Source organism: Tachypleus tridentatus, unplaced genomic scaffold (genome assembly GCF_004210375.1).
Source record: "Tachypleus tridentatus isolate NWPU-2018 unplaced genomic scaffold, ASM421037v1 Hic_cluster_2, whole genome shotgun sequence".
NCBI classification, from domain to species: Eukaryota; Metazoa; Arthropoda; class Merostomata; order Xiphosura; family Limulidae; genus Tachypleus; species Tachypleus tridentatus.
This window is the reverse complement of record NW_027467782.1, coordinates 13,380,449-13,396,740: the sequence shown is the minus strand read 5'-3', so window position 1 is coordinate 13,396,740 and position 16,292 is coordinate 13,380,449. Positions and strand designations below refer to the sequence as shown.

The 16,292-nt window shown below is 33.4% G+C and overlaps 1 protein-coding gene across 1 annotated transcript; it reads left to right on the top strand.

Annotated features, from left to right (window-relative positions):
* The first annotated feature begins 1,857 nt into the window (after window positions 1-1,857).
* Window positions 1,858-14,253, top strand: LOC143242163 (uncharacterized). The gene is made up of 3 exons (XM_076485484.1): window positions 1,858-2,237; window positions 9,625-9,793; window positions 11,736-14,253. Exons 2-3 carry the CDS (start codon window positions 9,657-9,659, stop codon window positions 12,082-12,084), a joined length of 486 nt encoding a protein of 161 aa, XP_076341599.1. The 5' UTR covers window positions 1,858-2,237; window positions 9,625-9,656; the 3' UTR covers window positions 12,085-14,253.
* Window positions 14,254-16,292: the final 2,039 nt, after the last annotated feature.

Here is a 16,292-nt window from a genome sequence, read left to right as displayed (position 1 = left end):
TTCCCAACGTTGCTAGGGACATTTCCCCACTGCTTATCCCCGTTGCAAAGGATATCTCCTCCATTGCTTACCCACGTTGTTAGAAAAATTTACCTTACTGTTTACCTCCGTTGCTAAAGACATTTACCCCACTACTTACCCCCGTTGCTAGGTACATTTCCCACTGCTTATTCCCGTTGCTAGGGACATTTCCTTTACTGTTTACACCTTTTCATGGGACATTTCCAACTCTGTTTATTTCCCGTCGTTTGGGACATTTCCAATACTGCCTACCCCCGTTGCTAGGGACATTTTCGCCACTGCTATAAACCGTTTCTCGGGACATTTCCCCCTCTGCTTACCCTGTTTTTAAGGGCATTTCCCCCCACTACTTACCATCGTTAATAGGGACATTTCCCCACTGCTTTCTTTTCATTCCTAGAAGCATTTCCCTCACTGCTTACCCCTATTGCTAGGGTCATTTCTCGACTGCTTACCCCGTTGCTAAGGACATTAACCCACTGTTTAACACAGATGCTAGGGACATTTCGACACTGCTTACCCCCTTTGCTGAGGACATTTCCGACTCTGCTTACTACCCGTTGCTAGGAACATTCCCCCACTGTTTACCCCCATTGCTAGGGTCATTTTCCCCACTGCTTTCCCTTTGTTGCTACGGAAATTTCTCCCACTGCTTAACCCTGTTGCTAAGGACATTCACCCATTTCTTAATACCGTTTCTAAGGATATTTCCCCCTCTGCATACACCCGTTGCTAGGGACATTTTCCCAATTGCTAACCACCCTATGCTAGGAACACTTCACCATTTGCTTACTCCCGTTTCTAGGGACATTTACCTTCCTGTTTATCTCTCTTTCTAGGGACGTTTTCCCCACTGAATACACCCTCTTTCTAAGGACATTTCGCCCACTGCTTATTCCCGTTGCTAGGGACATTTACCTTACTGTTTAACTTCATTGCTATGGACATTACCCCCTTTTAATACACCCCATTGCTAAGGACGTTACCCCCTTTTAATACACCCCATTGCTAAGGACATTTCCCCACTGCTTACCCAATGTCCAAGGACATTAAACCCACAAATTTCCAAAACTGATTACCCCCCGTTGCTAGGGACATTTCTTTCACTGATTACCCCAGTTGCTAAGGACATTTACCCCTCTTCTTTCCCCCGTTGCTAAGGTCATTTCCCCACTGCCTATAGGTGTTGTTGGAACATTTCGGACACTGCTTACCCTCTTTTCTAAAGACATTACCAACACTGCTTACCACCGTTGCTAGGGTCATTTCCAACACTGTTTACCCCCGTTTCTAGGGACATTTCCCTTACTGTTTATACACGATTCTAGGGACATTTCCCCAACTGCTTAATCCCGTTGCTAAGGGCATTTCCCATACTGTTTACCCCTATTGCGAGGGACATTCCCCCACTGCTCATTCCGTTGCTAAAGATATTTACCCCACTTTTTGACCCCGATGCTAGGGACCTTTTCCCGACTCATTACTTCCATTGCTAAAGACATTTACTTTTTAGTTCTAAAAATGAATCATTAAAACACAATAGTTTGAAGATCACGATAATTTAACACGTTTAATGATTTACCATCAAGTTGGAATATACCTAAGCCTAAAGCAAGGTTGCTACTGCAGCCTGTCTTTTTCAACTCTTCTGCATAAACACATTTTCTGGGACTTTGAGAAAAATATTATTATTTTTAACCAGTGGAGGTATTTCGCTGCTATACATGATAACTTGTATAACTATCTCTCTTTATAGGGCATTCGCCTCTGGCAAAAAAGGTTCAGAGCACATCATATAATGCATAAAACCTGATATTTAGATTTTTTTTTTCAATATTCACTTTTAAGTTAAAAATTTAACTGATATATAATACTAAAATTTGAATTATAATTTCCAATTTAAAACCAAACTCATTTGTTTTGAATTTCCAGCAAAGCTTTACGAGGGCTATCTGTGCTAGACATCCCTAATTTAGTAATGTGAGACTTGAGGGAAGGCAGTTAGTCATCACCACCCACCACCAACTCTTGGGCTGCTCTTTTACCAGTGAATGGTGGAATTGACCATCACATTTAACACCCCCACAGTTCAAAGGGCCAGCATGTTTGTTGTGATGAGGATTCAATTTCTCAACGCACGGGTTACAAGTTAAGTGTCTTAACCACCTGATTTGAAATTAGTGTTTTGAAGAAAATGTTTAATGAAAAATTTTGTTGTAAGTAATTTTTTCTTATCCAACTTTTGTCATTAAGTCATAGAAATTGAAATGAATGTTATGATATTATGCCATTCAGTAGACATGTGGTATCAGAATGTGTATTTTCACCACCTCAGTTTCAAACTTCCAAAAGGAGTATGCAAAGTATGTTTTTTTTATGTAACCATTGTTAAATAATACAAAATCATAAGTTATTTTATCCATACTATAAAATTCCATTGTATTAATCATTTTTATTAGGTAAACTGTATCTGGTCTAAAAACAAAATCTTTTGAACATCACCCTTTCTTCATAAACTATAACAACAAAAAGACAAGTTTACTTCTGAATACACTTTGCAAAGCCTGAGAAATTGTGCAGGAGGAACTGTGAACTTTGATTGGTTATGTTGATTTCTCCAAGCCAGTTCCCTTGGCTGTGGTTTTGCGAGATAGTAGATACAGGGATAGTTGGAATCTCCTTAATCCATTCATGCACGTCACTAATAAGATGATGAGACATTTGGCTAATCATTCAAATTAAATTTCCAAGTAACCATGGTTTATTCTCTTCAGAAAGCACACTAGCTGAGCTAGCACTCAGTTTATTAAACTAAGCCTCAGATTGACCTTAATGTGTGGTATTCAAGTACAGTAATGCCTGTCACACAGTTATAAGTAGCTGCAAAATACAAATCCCTAAATGTTTTGCACAGAATTGTTTCAAACATGAACAATAAGAAATTCCACCTAATATCATTGTGCAATCACCAAAATAATCATTACTCAAACATTAAAACTAAGTCTCCATCCAACTACTGACTACAACAGGCTCATGGAGAATTGAACAAGAAGATGTGTAGATAGAGATGAAATCAATAACTTTAATACATATTCCACACTGTTAATTCTAACTCTGAACCTTGTGCACTGTACTACAGTCCATTTCACAGTAAGGAAGTACTAATTATTGTAATGATGTAAAATAGTCTCACTTCAGGATGACATGACAATAAAAACACAACTACAAGTGTTACAGCACAATAGATACAGCATATAACGTTTGCCAAAAATAAAAGATCAGTATTCATATAAGACTTGCATCTGATTTACATAGGTACTTTAACCCTATTTAAAAAGTATGTAACAACAGAAAATATAACATACTGAATAAAATAAGCAAAAAGATTAAACAATGTTTTGTGTTAAAACTATGAATCAAAACCAATTTATGAAAAACAATTAAAATTTATCATACACCTGGAATGGCTGCTGCAGACTTACTCCATGCAGTGAAATATTAAACTACTTATGTATGACCAAACCGCTCCAAAAATAATTTTCTGATCATGACTTCATCAGTAACTAAAACAGTAAAAATCACTATTTGTGTGAACCTCAACAGACACAGTTACAATGTTAATCATAAACTGGATTCAAAAGAATATAAATCTTTAAATCATTATGATGTAGAAGCACACAGAGATGAACTGAAAACTGCTGAGAATGATATATATGATATTGATGAAATAACTTTGTTGAAGACCAGTATTTTGTAGAATACAATCATGTTTCAGTTGTAATGCAGTACATTTTACGTATATTTATACATATTATTATTATTACTGTCTACAAGTAAATCTTGAAATATCAATTACTTATCATAGAGCACAGAACATTAAGTAAAGAAATACAGAAAAACAATGATGTTTCCTTCTCAATGAATGTGTACTTACTTTCCACAGTTTGCTAAGCCTTGTCACATTTTACAACTGAAGTATGTAAAATATTTTTCTTGTTTTATATACACATATTGATATAAAGAACATCATAGGTTATATTTAAGTACCACAGATTTCTAGTGTAATTAATAAATCTTATTAATTAAAATGTATTTATGTCTAAAAATATTTTTAAACATCATTCATCTCACCTTTCCTTGTGAGTCTACAACAACAAAAAAATGGATCTACTCATGAAGACACTTTTCAAACCTAAAATACCATGTGGGTAAAAATTCTGAGCTTTCAATTGGTTGTAAACATTTCATAGAACAAAGTAAGAATGTGTAAACAATCATTTCCAAAAACCAAAGAAATTGACAGAATTAACTTTTTTGATTTTCTAAATATAGTAATATTTCAGAAAATAGATAAGAAAGGAGGTTTTTTTTATTTTATATTCAAGCTTGTCAAAATAGGTAATTTAAATTTCTATTTGTTAAAAAGTGTAAAATTTGCCTTTGGACATCAGAAATATAATTTAAACCAAAGAAGCCTTCAGTTTTGTGCATGACAAACAAAAATTGATATTTAGGAACTTGTTTAAATATTTATTTTTAAATTAATTAATTATTGTGTACTATTACATTTGAATTACAATCTGCTACCACATGTATTCACACATATTTGTAAAATAATTGATCAATAAAATTTTGAATGCAAATCTACAAATGTGATAGCACCCTCTGACCCCTACACATAGTAATAGAGTTAAGAAGGTGTAGAATGAAACAAATACGATTACTAGTATAAAATAATAAATAACATTCAAGCCACCAGAAGCAATACTTAAAGATTATATATGCTATTACAGTGTTGTGACATGCATTTTGAAAGCAGCGTCTTCATATACTGTATGGTTTATGGGAAACATGCATGAAAGAGTGGTGTGATTTGGACATGAAAGCTTTCTAATAGCATCTTTTGCAAGGGCAAAAATGCTGCAGACACACAAAACTTGGTTTTGGTAAATACCAACAAAATCATGTCAACAATAAAGGAGAGTACATAATTTCATTGTAGCAGTAACTTTGTTGTTCAACATCATAATACTATTGTATTAATTTACCACATGTAGGTGTGTGAATTTCTACACATTACATGTGGCATTTAGAGCATAATGAAGGCTGATCACTAAGATGTTACTGACTAGTCATAGCATATCATTAGTTGAAATATATCATGCAGACTCTCCCTTCAGTGTCACACAAAGAGGGATATCTATGAATGGGTTAACATTCAAAGAGTCATATCCATAGTTTCATGAAATAGTTGTATTGTACTTTATACTTCCTTCTATATATGAAACTTTATTGTTGTAAGATGTAGAAGCTACTTCTCTGGATACTTGTAATCTGATTTGGTGAGTGATCAACTGAAGAGAGGGAATGGATATGGTCAGATTTATTTTGGAAAAGTCAGGATTTGCCGTTAAGATATATGTAATTTCTTTCTTGAACATGCTAAATGTTTGTGTTTTAGTTATTCACGTGGTGTAAACTTTAGGGATAGTAGTTTTTGATACAAAAGAATGTTTTTGTCGTTCCAAAAATATGAAGAGACTGGCTAAGCAAAATTTCCAGTGTACCTTTGAAAGATTATAAATGGCAATGCACTAGATGCAAAAGTTAACACTGAAGGTAAACAACAAAAATAACCTGAAGTCAGCTTGTATATCTAATGAATATAAAGTTTTTGATGTTTATGACAATATCAGTCTGAGGCATGTTCATTGTAGTTTTGAAAACTGATTTAAAAAATCAAATACAAGAAGAAGATTTTCAAACATATCTCATACAAATATCTTTGGTAGCATGTATGTAAAGTTCAATTAAAAGTTGTTGCTTATAATTATAAATATTGTACCAAATATAGTTTTGTTTCTGGAATATGTTAAATACTTTTTCCTTTCATAATTACTTGCAGCAGTCTACATATTGTGAAGACTGTAATTGTACAGCCTGATTCAGTGTCAAATTTACAAGTCATATTGATATAAGAATGTTGTTATGAATTAGGAAGAAATAAACCTTTTGCTTGTATCAAATTATTATTTTGTTTGCCACAATGAACATTTTTTTATTATAATATTTGTTATCAAAACTGAGAAAAATGAATGAAAGTAACATTGATATCAAACTGATACTTTTGTGAAATCTTCATCTGTTAGTCACAAAACCTTGTGTTATGGTCTTATATATTCCAAGTTCAACTCACAGTCTGGAGTAGTGGGTTTGAATTCATGTCCAACCAAAAATGCTTGTTCTTTCAACTTAGGGACATTATAATATTATAATCTTTTTGGTGGGAATACAGTTTCCATTAAATACTTTAAAAAATAAATAGAAATCACCCCTGATATTTCTACCAATCATACCTCCAACCTTTGAAAAAAATATATATTAATTTGAAATATACACCCTACTATGATATTTGTGTATGATCTTTGATGATTATTCATGGCAACTAACTAGATTGACATCACTCTTTGGATTTTGACTGATAGATGGAATATTATGAACACATTTCAGTGCTGTTCCATTATGGCAGTAAGTTGGCAGCATGGACTATTAACGACAGTGCAGTATTTATATATATATATATATATGTGTGTGTGTGTAAAGAAACTCAGGAAATAACCAAAATTATATAATAAAGCACATACCTACACAAATAGAAGTCGCACAAAAATAAAACCAGTATGCAAGTGGTACATAAACACTTAACATACCATAACTAAATAGTTGTTGTTATCGTAAAGGTACATGAATAAAAAATTTTATACTTAAAGTTAAACTTCAGAAATGTATTTCTGGACAAAAGTATGAAAATTACATGATTATATTTTTATAGGTTTAAGTTATTACAGAAGCAGTTTTATGTTTATCAATTAATTTTAGGTGCTGATATATTTATATTCAGTCCAGTTATGTTTTAATCGTAATATACATGTGATTATCATCATATTTTGAACTTTTTTGTTAGCTTGTATAATGAAAAATAAAATTATTAATGACATTGTCAGTTCATCACGTGATTGATTTATAACATCTACAAACTAAAAGGTAAACAGAATGTATCTATGATTCACTCTGTTCCTGTGCGGGTACAGTGGTAAATTTATGAATTCTTAATGCTAAAATCGGGGGTTCAGTTTCATTTGGTGGATACAACAGACAGCCTGATGTGGCTTTGCAATAAGAAAACACACACACTTGTCTCCTTAGTAATGCAATTCTGTGTTTCACCATCAACTATTTCTAGTTTATTCATATAACATTTAATTATTTTCAGGCATATTTTAGTGTTTTTAGTTTCAAATTTTATGCATATTATTTCGTAAAATTTGTGAAGTATAGTTATAATTTATAATGCTAAATTTGGATGTTTCCTTGATAAAAGAACCGATTTTAATTTAAACTTATCAAAACTCCTGTGAATCAGTATTAAGTTTATCAGTCAGAAAAGTCAAATAACATGAATATTTTGAAGTACAAATGTTGTTTGTAGTAAAAGATCTGTTTGTATGATTGCAATGCATGTGGAACTTGTATATGCTTGGTTTAGTTGTATTTTTATAAATGAAAGGTAAGCTATATTACCCACATTAAGCAAGAATAAATTTGTGTCTAAGAGAAATAATCTCAGATTTATAGAACAATGGAAAACATTCAAGAATCATTATAAACTTGTATGGGCACATCTGTCTTTAGTAATGTAGTACTAATATTAAGAGTCGTATTTCAGTTATTTACCTTTTTTCTAAATTTGAATCAGGAACAGCAAGATAGTTGTACTATATTTTCTGTCCATTTTCCTTGTCATATTGAAAATTAAATTTGATAACAGTGTGTTACCTTAGATGTTATGATTTTTATGATGTGTATAGTTTACATTTGGTTGGATTTGATTAATATGTAGCTTACCTAGTTGCAGCCAACAGTATGTAATATTCCACAGTTTTAAAATATATATGGATGAGTGCAAAGTAAATTGTTTTACTTTGACTGTATACACAATATGTAGTTGTTTCTAAATATACTATACACATGACAACCATGTATATACTTTTTTATAATTTGTAATGACTACGTACACTACTGTGTACAGTATTTTGCACGTGATTAGGTAGTTCAGACTGTATAACTTTAAAAATAAATTTCCAAGACAGACATGTATGTCGTCAAGGTTTAAAATCAACTGTATTATGGTTATCTATTTATTTTCATTTACCTCTACACAAACAAATTGTGTGTAAAACGTTCAGCAGATATTTACAACAATGTTATAACAATAACTTGACACGCATAAATGTACAGTTATAATAATATTGTCTTACATGACATATTTTAAACTTGAAGTGACCGAAACAAATCATCTTATTTAAGTTATAATGAACATTAAAATTTTAGCACATACATAAGCTCTTATCATTAGGTTTAATTTAGTTTTACTTCTGTTTAGCATTGTTTTGACCAGAATTGTATATTTCTTCTGAATAGGTTTGCCATATATTTTCATGTACAATGAGCAGGCTTCATAAATGGTGACCTTCAAGTCATTTGTTAAAAATGGTATGGGGTATTATGCACATTAATATTTAGAACTCTGTTGTTTCTTGTAAGTGTGTTTAACTGTTGGTTATTGTGGAGGAGTGAATTTGAACTTGAGTATGAAAAACAAAACAGGTTATTGCAACATTCTACATGTAATGAATAGTGTATTATAAGGAACTTTTCAAAGTCTTACATTTTACTGAGATTTACTAAGAATGCTACTATATTTTTATTTGAAATGTTTCCAGGGTTTTTTTTGCTCATAATACTGAACTGATATCTCTCACTTTTGGCCCGGCATGGCCTAGCGGGTAAGGCGTGCGACTCGTAATCCGAGGGTCGCGGGTTCGCGCCCGCGTCGCGCTAAACATGCTCGCCCTCCCAGCCGTGGGGGTGTATAATGTTACGGTCAATCCCACTATTCGTTGGTAAAAGAGTAGCCCAAGAGTTGGCGGTGGGTGGTGATGACTAGCTGCCTTCCCTCTAGTCTTACACTGCTAAATTAGGGACGGCTAGCACAGATAGCCCTTGAGTAGCTTTGTGCGAAATTCCAAAAAACAAACAAACAAACAAACTCTCTCACTTTCTTCAAATGTTGGCTGTGATTAAGTTTTCGTTTGCCATTCTTTGTATTGCTTTTATATTGTTTTAATAATTTCATATTGTGCTGTTTGTTGTTTTTTATCTCATGAATTGTTTGTTCTGTTTTACTGTATGGGTATTGTAGTTTGTAATTTAGTCTGCATATTGCTTGCTGCAGGTGAAGAAGTGCCTACTTCAAGTTTATCCTTTTAAGAACTTTATAAAGATTTATACTGAATACTATTATGTTTTTTCTCAAAGATTTTATAGTAACATTAAATGAATAGCAGTAAAACTTGTTAAACAGTTAACTTTCTTGTAATTCTATATTTAACTGGAAAAGAAAATCTTTGCAAATTTTAGATGACTTGAATCTTAATTGTCCAGGGATTAGTTAAAATGTTAAAAATAAATTGGGACTAAAGTGAGATTTTGTGTTCAGAACAAGATTTAGTGTGAAGAAAAGTGTATTTTTCTTCTTTACAGAACTATAAGATTTTAATCCTTTTTTACTGTGAATGGCCTTCAAGTTCAACTTTCCAGCTCCTTGTCATCATGTCAGTGGTGCTGAACAAGAAAACTGTGAAGAAGCCTGTGAAGGAAGAATCTGTCCATCAGAAGGAAAGGTACCAATAAACCGTGGAGGTGAAACTGTGTGGGTAGAGGTGTCAGCCATTCCACAGCACGTACAAATTTGTTCATTTCCTTTTTTTTGTTTGTGCATGCTTCTATGATAATTTTAGTTTTGTTGGGTTTTAAAATTTTTTTTATTGAACATTAAATTTCTTTAAGTGAGCTAGACATACATAGTGTAGCTCCTACAGTAACGTCTCGAGGTTATTATAAACGCTAAAATCAGGGGTTCGATTTACCTCGGTGGGCTCAGCAGATAGCCCAACCTGGCTTTGCTGTAAGAAAACACACACAAAATAACATTAACGAAGGAAACGATCCTATATAGTTGTGACGTGCAATATGTATCAATACTGTTTATAGTTCTGATGGGTCTAGTAAGTTATGCATTGTTGTGAATTTGCATGCTTTTATTATAACGACTGTATTTTACGTTTAAATACTGATATTTTTGGTCCATATTATACACATTCGAAGACATGGGGTAGTTTTAATAAAGTAATTTGATGTGTATTTGATTCTTAATTCCATGTCGAATCAAAGCCAACGCTCGAGACAAAAAACAGTGAACAAAATAATACAAAATGCTATACAGGTTATACTACTTGAAATCATTAAGTTGCATGACCTCCGAAACAGTGTTTACTGTATTGTGTTGGACAATTCACGACATTACCGCAGATTATTTATGTCGTAAAGATTAAATGTCAGAATAGATAATACTATTATTTTATTTCATCTCAAGAACATAGAGGGGGATTCCAGACGTGTAGTTTCCAGAGACTCTTGTTGATTGTTTGTTTTTGAATTTCGCACAAAGCTGCACGAGAGTTATCTAAGTTAGCCGTCCCTAATTTTGTTGTGTAAGACTAGAGGGAAGGCAGCTAGTCATTATCACGCACCACCAACTCTTGGGCTACTCTTTTACCAAAGAATAATGGGATTGACTGTAACATAATAACGCCCCCATTACTGAAAGGGCGTGCATGTTTGGTGTGACGGGGATTCGAACCCGCGACCCTCAAATGAGGAGTCGAGCGCCCTAACTACTCGGTCATGATGAACCGAATCGTGTTGAAGCGAACCAGTTGCACCCTACCTCAACTAAAGGCTCTAACGTCAAGCACTGTGTAAAACCGTACATAGTTTGTGAACTGAGCTATAAATGTACAAAATCTCTTATACTCAAGTATGTGCATTTGTGAAACAAAATTGATGAGAATTTCATACTTTTCTCAGTTTCCAGTCTAGTTATACTAATATTTCCATTCAGGTAGTTCGCTGAACATTGTTCAAATATTGTCTTAATGTATACGGGTTCTTTTCTGAAGAGCTAGGACTGAGAAACTTATTTTTAAAATTTTATTCTGTGTTGGTACGAAACACACAGCTAATGTCGTGTTTAATGTGCTAATGAACAAGAAAGAGAAAAAAAACAAAAGTTTTATCTTTATAAAAAAATAAATAAATATTAACGTTAACGTGCAATAAGTTGTATTAAATCGAGTCATTAGGTGTAATTATTCAGCTGGTTCACAGCTCGACTTTCAATGGCACTTTTATTCTCGAAAATGCTATGTTGAAAAACACGCGAAAAGTATTTGATACTAGTTCTTCTGTACCAACCAAATAAGATGTATTACATAAATACAAACTATACAGGCAGTTGTGAGTACATACAAAAATTCCCCTCGGTGGACAGAACGATACAGTTCTGTCTCACACGCTATCATTTTCAGCATACTGCAATAAGTTAAGACTTTTGTGTAAATAAAGATAAGATACTAATACTCGGGAAGAATTCAGGTTTAGGTAGTTGAGAATTTGAAGCTCAGAATGTTAGTAGCCGAAACAGAATATTCTTTAAGATAATTCATATGTGTGTACATTGATACATCTTAATGAAAGGACTAAAATACATATGTGCATTTAATGATACTTCAAGAATCCAGTTCCATACACAGGAGCCCTATGGATACCAGCGGCGTGAACAGGATTTCCATATGCATAGGCAGTCGTAACATGAGCCTTCACTACAGTAAGTCCGTAAGCGACAACACCTGGTTGGCTGGAGGCCACAACGGCTTCAGCAGGAGCACTAGCGGCGGTTCCTGGTTCGTTGGTCTTAACCGCAGCACAGAAACCAGCACCATCAACAACGTACTCAACTCTGCGGTAACGACCGTCGATGTCAGTCAGACTGTAGGCTCCAAGTTTGTTTCCGTATCCGTCTCCAGCCTCCCAACGGCCATTGGTGGCCCCGAGTGGGTCAACAATGTCGTAGTTGAAGGCGTAGTTACCAAAGTCCTGTAATATTTTAAATTGTGTTTAAAAAATTTAGAAGCAATCGATAAACATTTGCCTTCATTCATTTTCATTCGAATCGAGTTAACTCAATTAGCTATCCTAAAATTTCATGTGTGCTTATACTAAACATTGGTGGGTGAATATGTTATGTAATTCAACTTATTACCTTTAGCTGAATTTCATTCGTTAAATATATTGCTATTACTCTTTATGGCAAAAAATACGTCACTTTATAGGATAAAATATTATTTATATCATGGCGGCGAGAACTGACACTAGAACCACCTGCTAAACCATAGTACAGACCAGTGATGTCGAGAAACCCACTTTAATGAAAACCCAGTGGGAAACATTTGAAGCTGTTAGAATGCCAAATGAAAAAAGACAATATAAAATACCTTTTACAAAAACTGTAAAACTTGAAAGTTCATTAACATCATGTGGTTCACTTCATGATGCTTCACCACAGGTCTCTGTTCCCCAACTTCAGATTTCTCACTTGGATAAGCATGCCCGCAATAGAAATGCAAACTCAACCCAAAATGAAGTGTTGCTAACTACATTTAATTCTGTATCCACAACTCGCACACTACCACAATTAACATACCAAGATGCAGGTTTTGGACCAAGTACTAGCTCTTTCATAAATAAGTCAAAATTCAAGTTAGAGGATGCAGCAACACCTGATAAAACTCAACTGAGCAGAAGAATTGCTGATCCTTTAGAAGATGGTTTTACACTTTGCTGCAGTGTGTTTTGTGTGTGGAGAATGTTCTTCAGCAACTCAAACCTATTCACTATGGGCACATCCAAACCAAGAAGAAACAGCTTTCTTCCCATTTCTGTTCAAGCATATGCCTCCTAATAAAAGTGAGCCTCTTAAAGAAGATAGCAGCTGTTTTGTGTGTACTTTTTGTAACCACTCGTTGACAGCTCAGTGGATTGCTTATGAAACTTCACCTTATCCTGAAGATAGCAACCCCTGGCAACGTCAGTACGATACTTACCATTACGTGTGTTTATATGTGGAATCACTACTTACAGGAAGAGCACACGCTCCATATCTGTGGAAGATTTCCCTTTTCTCATCGAGCATTCCAGACCAGCTGGTTTTCTAGCAATAAACAGAGGGGAAAGTGTTATCACCTGTCTGACATGCTTTGAGTCTTTAATGTTCCAGTGGAAAGACTTTGAACTTACAGAGATTTGGATCTTGTATCACTGGGTTCCTAGGACACCAAATTTTACCATTATGGCTTTTTTTATTTTTTATATTGTGTATTCTGCTGCTGAAAATTAGATTTGTAAGAAGATGTGCAAATTCTTGGAAATTCAGAACTGCAGGTATTTGGCATGTACCAGTCAATGAAAAATGTGTATCAGATCAAAACTATATATATTTAATTCACAAATCATTAGTAATTCTCATGGTAACAAACATTTAAGTTATTGCAAAACTATTATTACTTTTACCTACAGTTTGATTTTAAACTCTAGGAAGGATATACAAGTTGATAAGAAATACAAAAGTTTTAAACTGTTAACTATGCACATTAAATGTCACTTTAGTTACATGGTAGAAATAAGGTAAACTTCTTTTATTAGTTTCTTAGGTTCACATGAAAAACTTGGATGCAAAATATGGTATAATTTATTCCCAACAACATATATCTGCCAACAGAATTATAATAATTGTACTTGCTGTTAAAAATTACATTCTAGTTTTTTGTGGAATGCAGAAAGAATGTGTAGATTTTTTATTTTGGTCCTTGGGCAGGTGTTTTGTTTTTTTTCTTCAAATTATAAACTCCTTCATTAAGGCATATCTCTAGAAATCATATCTGGCATTAGCACACAGGTAAGAAACTTATCTTTGGAAGAATAAAGCTAAATATTTTAGGGTGATTAAATTGTTTGTTTGTATGTACAGTATTCTACAATTTGTAAATTATGTTCACATGCATACTACAATATAAGATAATATAATAGTATGAATACATGGGCATTGTTATTATTACTGATTAAAATTTTTACAAGAACAGTATCTTTTATTTTTATTGTAATTATCCAGAACAAGTATCATTTATATATTGGAAACACCAAAAGGCAGTACATAATTGTGGTAATTTTCAAGAACTAACTTTTTTCCTCTTGTAATTATCAAAAAACCAGTACCTTTCTTTCTGTTTGAGATATCAAAAAACTAGTGCATAACCTTCTGTTGGAACTGTCAAGATCCTTTCTTTCTTTTAGAGTTATTTGAAAGTGGTGAAAGGCATTTTCTCATGAGTAAGCCAGATCAGAAACCCTCAGATCATATTAAAACTCTGATGTTCTATCTACAGAGCTATACGTACAGGAGTTTTTTAGCCCAAGCCGATAACTCTATACCTTACTTATTATACCATATTTAAATACTAATGTAAAGCTACTTTGTGTTCAATAATCATGATAAATTAATCACCACTCTACTTCCCTTTTCATGATATATCAAAAAAGGAAGATATCTTCATGTTTGGAGGTGACATTTGCAACATTTTAAATTACCAAGTATTTTTGTGTACAGATTTTAAATGCTCTAAGTAAGACTGCATGCTTGTGGGGATTGATTTGGTTGAGGGTGGTTATATTTCAAACACTAACCATCTTTATGGACACAACCTTTTTCTTTTTTTCCTGTGTAAATTAATTTATTTTTATTAATGTTAAGCTGTACAGAAAAGTTTACAGTGGTAGCCTGGTGACTATATAGTTGTTGCAATATATTATGTGGAGATGTTTTATTTCTTTAACATTCCTGTGTTAATACAAATTATAACTCAACATTTTTAATAAGCAGTCTTTGAAAAGTACAGTTGGCTAGTGGAATGTCTCTTCTGCTGGTAGATTTCTCTAGCACTAGCTCAGCTAACCACTTCCTGGAAAAGTTAAAATAAACCCCTGCTTAAAAGTTAAACATTTAAAGAAAACAGGAAAGAGTATGGTCAAGACAGATGTTTTTTGTTTTTTTTAAAAGACAATTGGTTTATGGAATTAGTTGCTATGAGTAGTAGTTTTTGTTAGCACTTTACATATAAATACATATAATTTAAGGGCAACATATGACTTGTTGGTTCATCTAGGCCATCAGATCCACTAAACTCTAAGATAAAAGTAACACACTCAAAGCTCGTCTTTATCACTTTTCAAACCTTCCCTTAAACACCTGTAAATTAACTGCATTTACATCTGAAGGCAACTCCCTTTTAAAGGCCAACAACCCTGTTAGAAGAATAAAACTATTAGCTGAACATCACTCCTATTTTGCCAAAGTATGTTTTAAATTCCCTGGTCTCACCATTTTAATCATCAAATATGGAAAAAGATGATGCATCAACACTTCTGTTTACAATCTTGAACACTCGAATCAGATCTCCTCTAAATTCTTTCCTCAAAAAAACTTTCAGTGATTTTAACCTGTCCTCATTGGACAACAGTTTCATCCAAGGTATCATCATACTAGTCCTTCTTTGAACCTTTTCCAGTAATTCAGTGTTCTCTCTATATTAAGGAACTTTAAACTAAACATTACTCCAGATGTGATCTCACTTATGACCTGCACAATGGCATTATAACCTCTTTTGGCATGTATTCAATATTTCTGTAGGTAAAGCATGATATCCTATTTTCCGTATCACTAGCGACAGTATACTACTTGGATTGCTTGAGAGACTGGTCAATCTAAACATCAAGATCTTTTTCTGCTGCAACACAGTTGAAGCTATTTCTATCAAAATTATATATACTGATAATTCAGATTGTCAAAGCTCAAATACATTCCCTTGCATTTATTATATTTAAAAGCCACCTGCCTTCTATTCACTCAACTTATCAAATAAACCAAATCATTTTCTAAAGCAACAACATATTCTTCTTATAGCCAGCAGCACACCTTATTGAAGCTAAACACCACTTTGATCAGTATTCTTCTTATAACCAGTAACACACATTATTGAAGCTAAACACCACTTTGATCAGTATTCTTCTTATAACCAGTAGCACACCTTATTGAAGCTAAACATCACTTTGATCAAGGAAAAAAAAATTAAAAAAAGCAAATTCTTGCATATCTTTGAAGAAAAGTAAAAAATATTAATAGCCTGGAAGTTTTAGAAATATATATAGAAGTATCAAAAACAACTCCAGAAAAAGTTATAAATGACCGAACCAACTTA

What these genes read in the sequence shown, in the direction of transcription:
- LOC143242163 (XM_076485484.1), top strand. Translation starts at nt 9,657, where the DNA reads ATGGCCTTCAAGTTCAACTTTCCAGCTCCTTGTCATCATGTCAGTGGT. An exon ending in AACCGTGGAGGTGAAACTGT is followed by an intron (nt 9,794 to 11,735) that starts GTGGGTAGAGGT and finishes TTCCATACACAG; the next exon opens with GAGCCCTATGGATACCAGCG.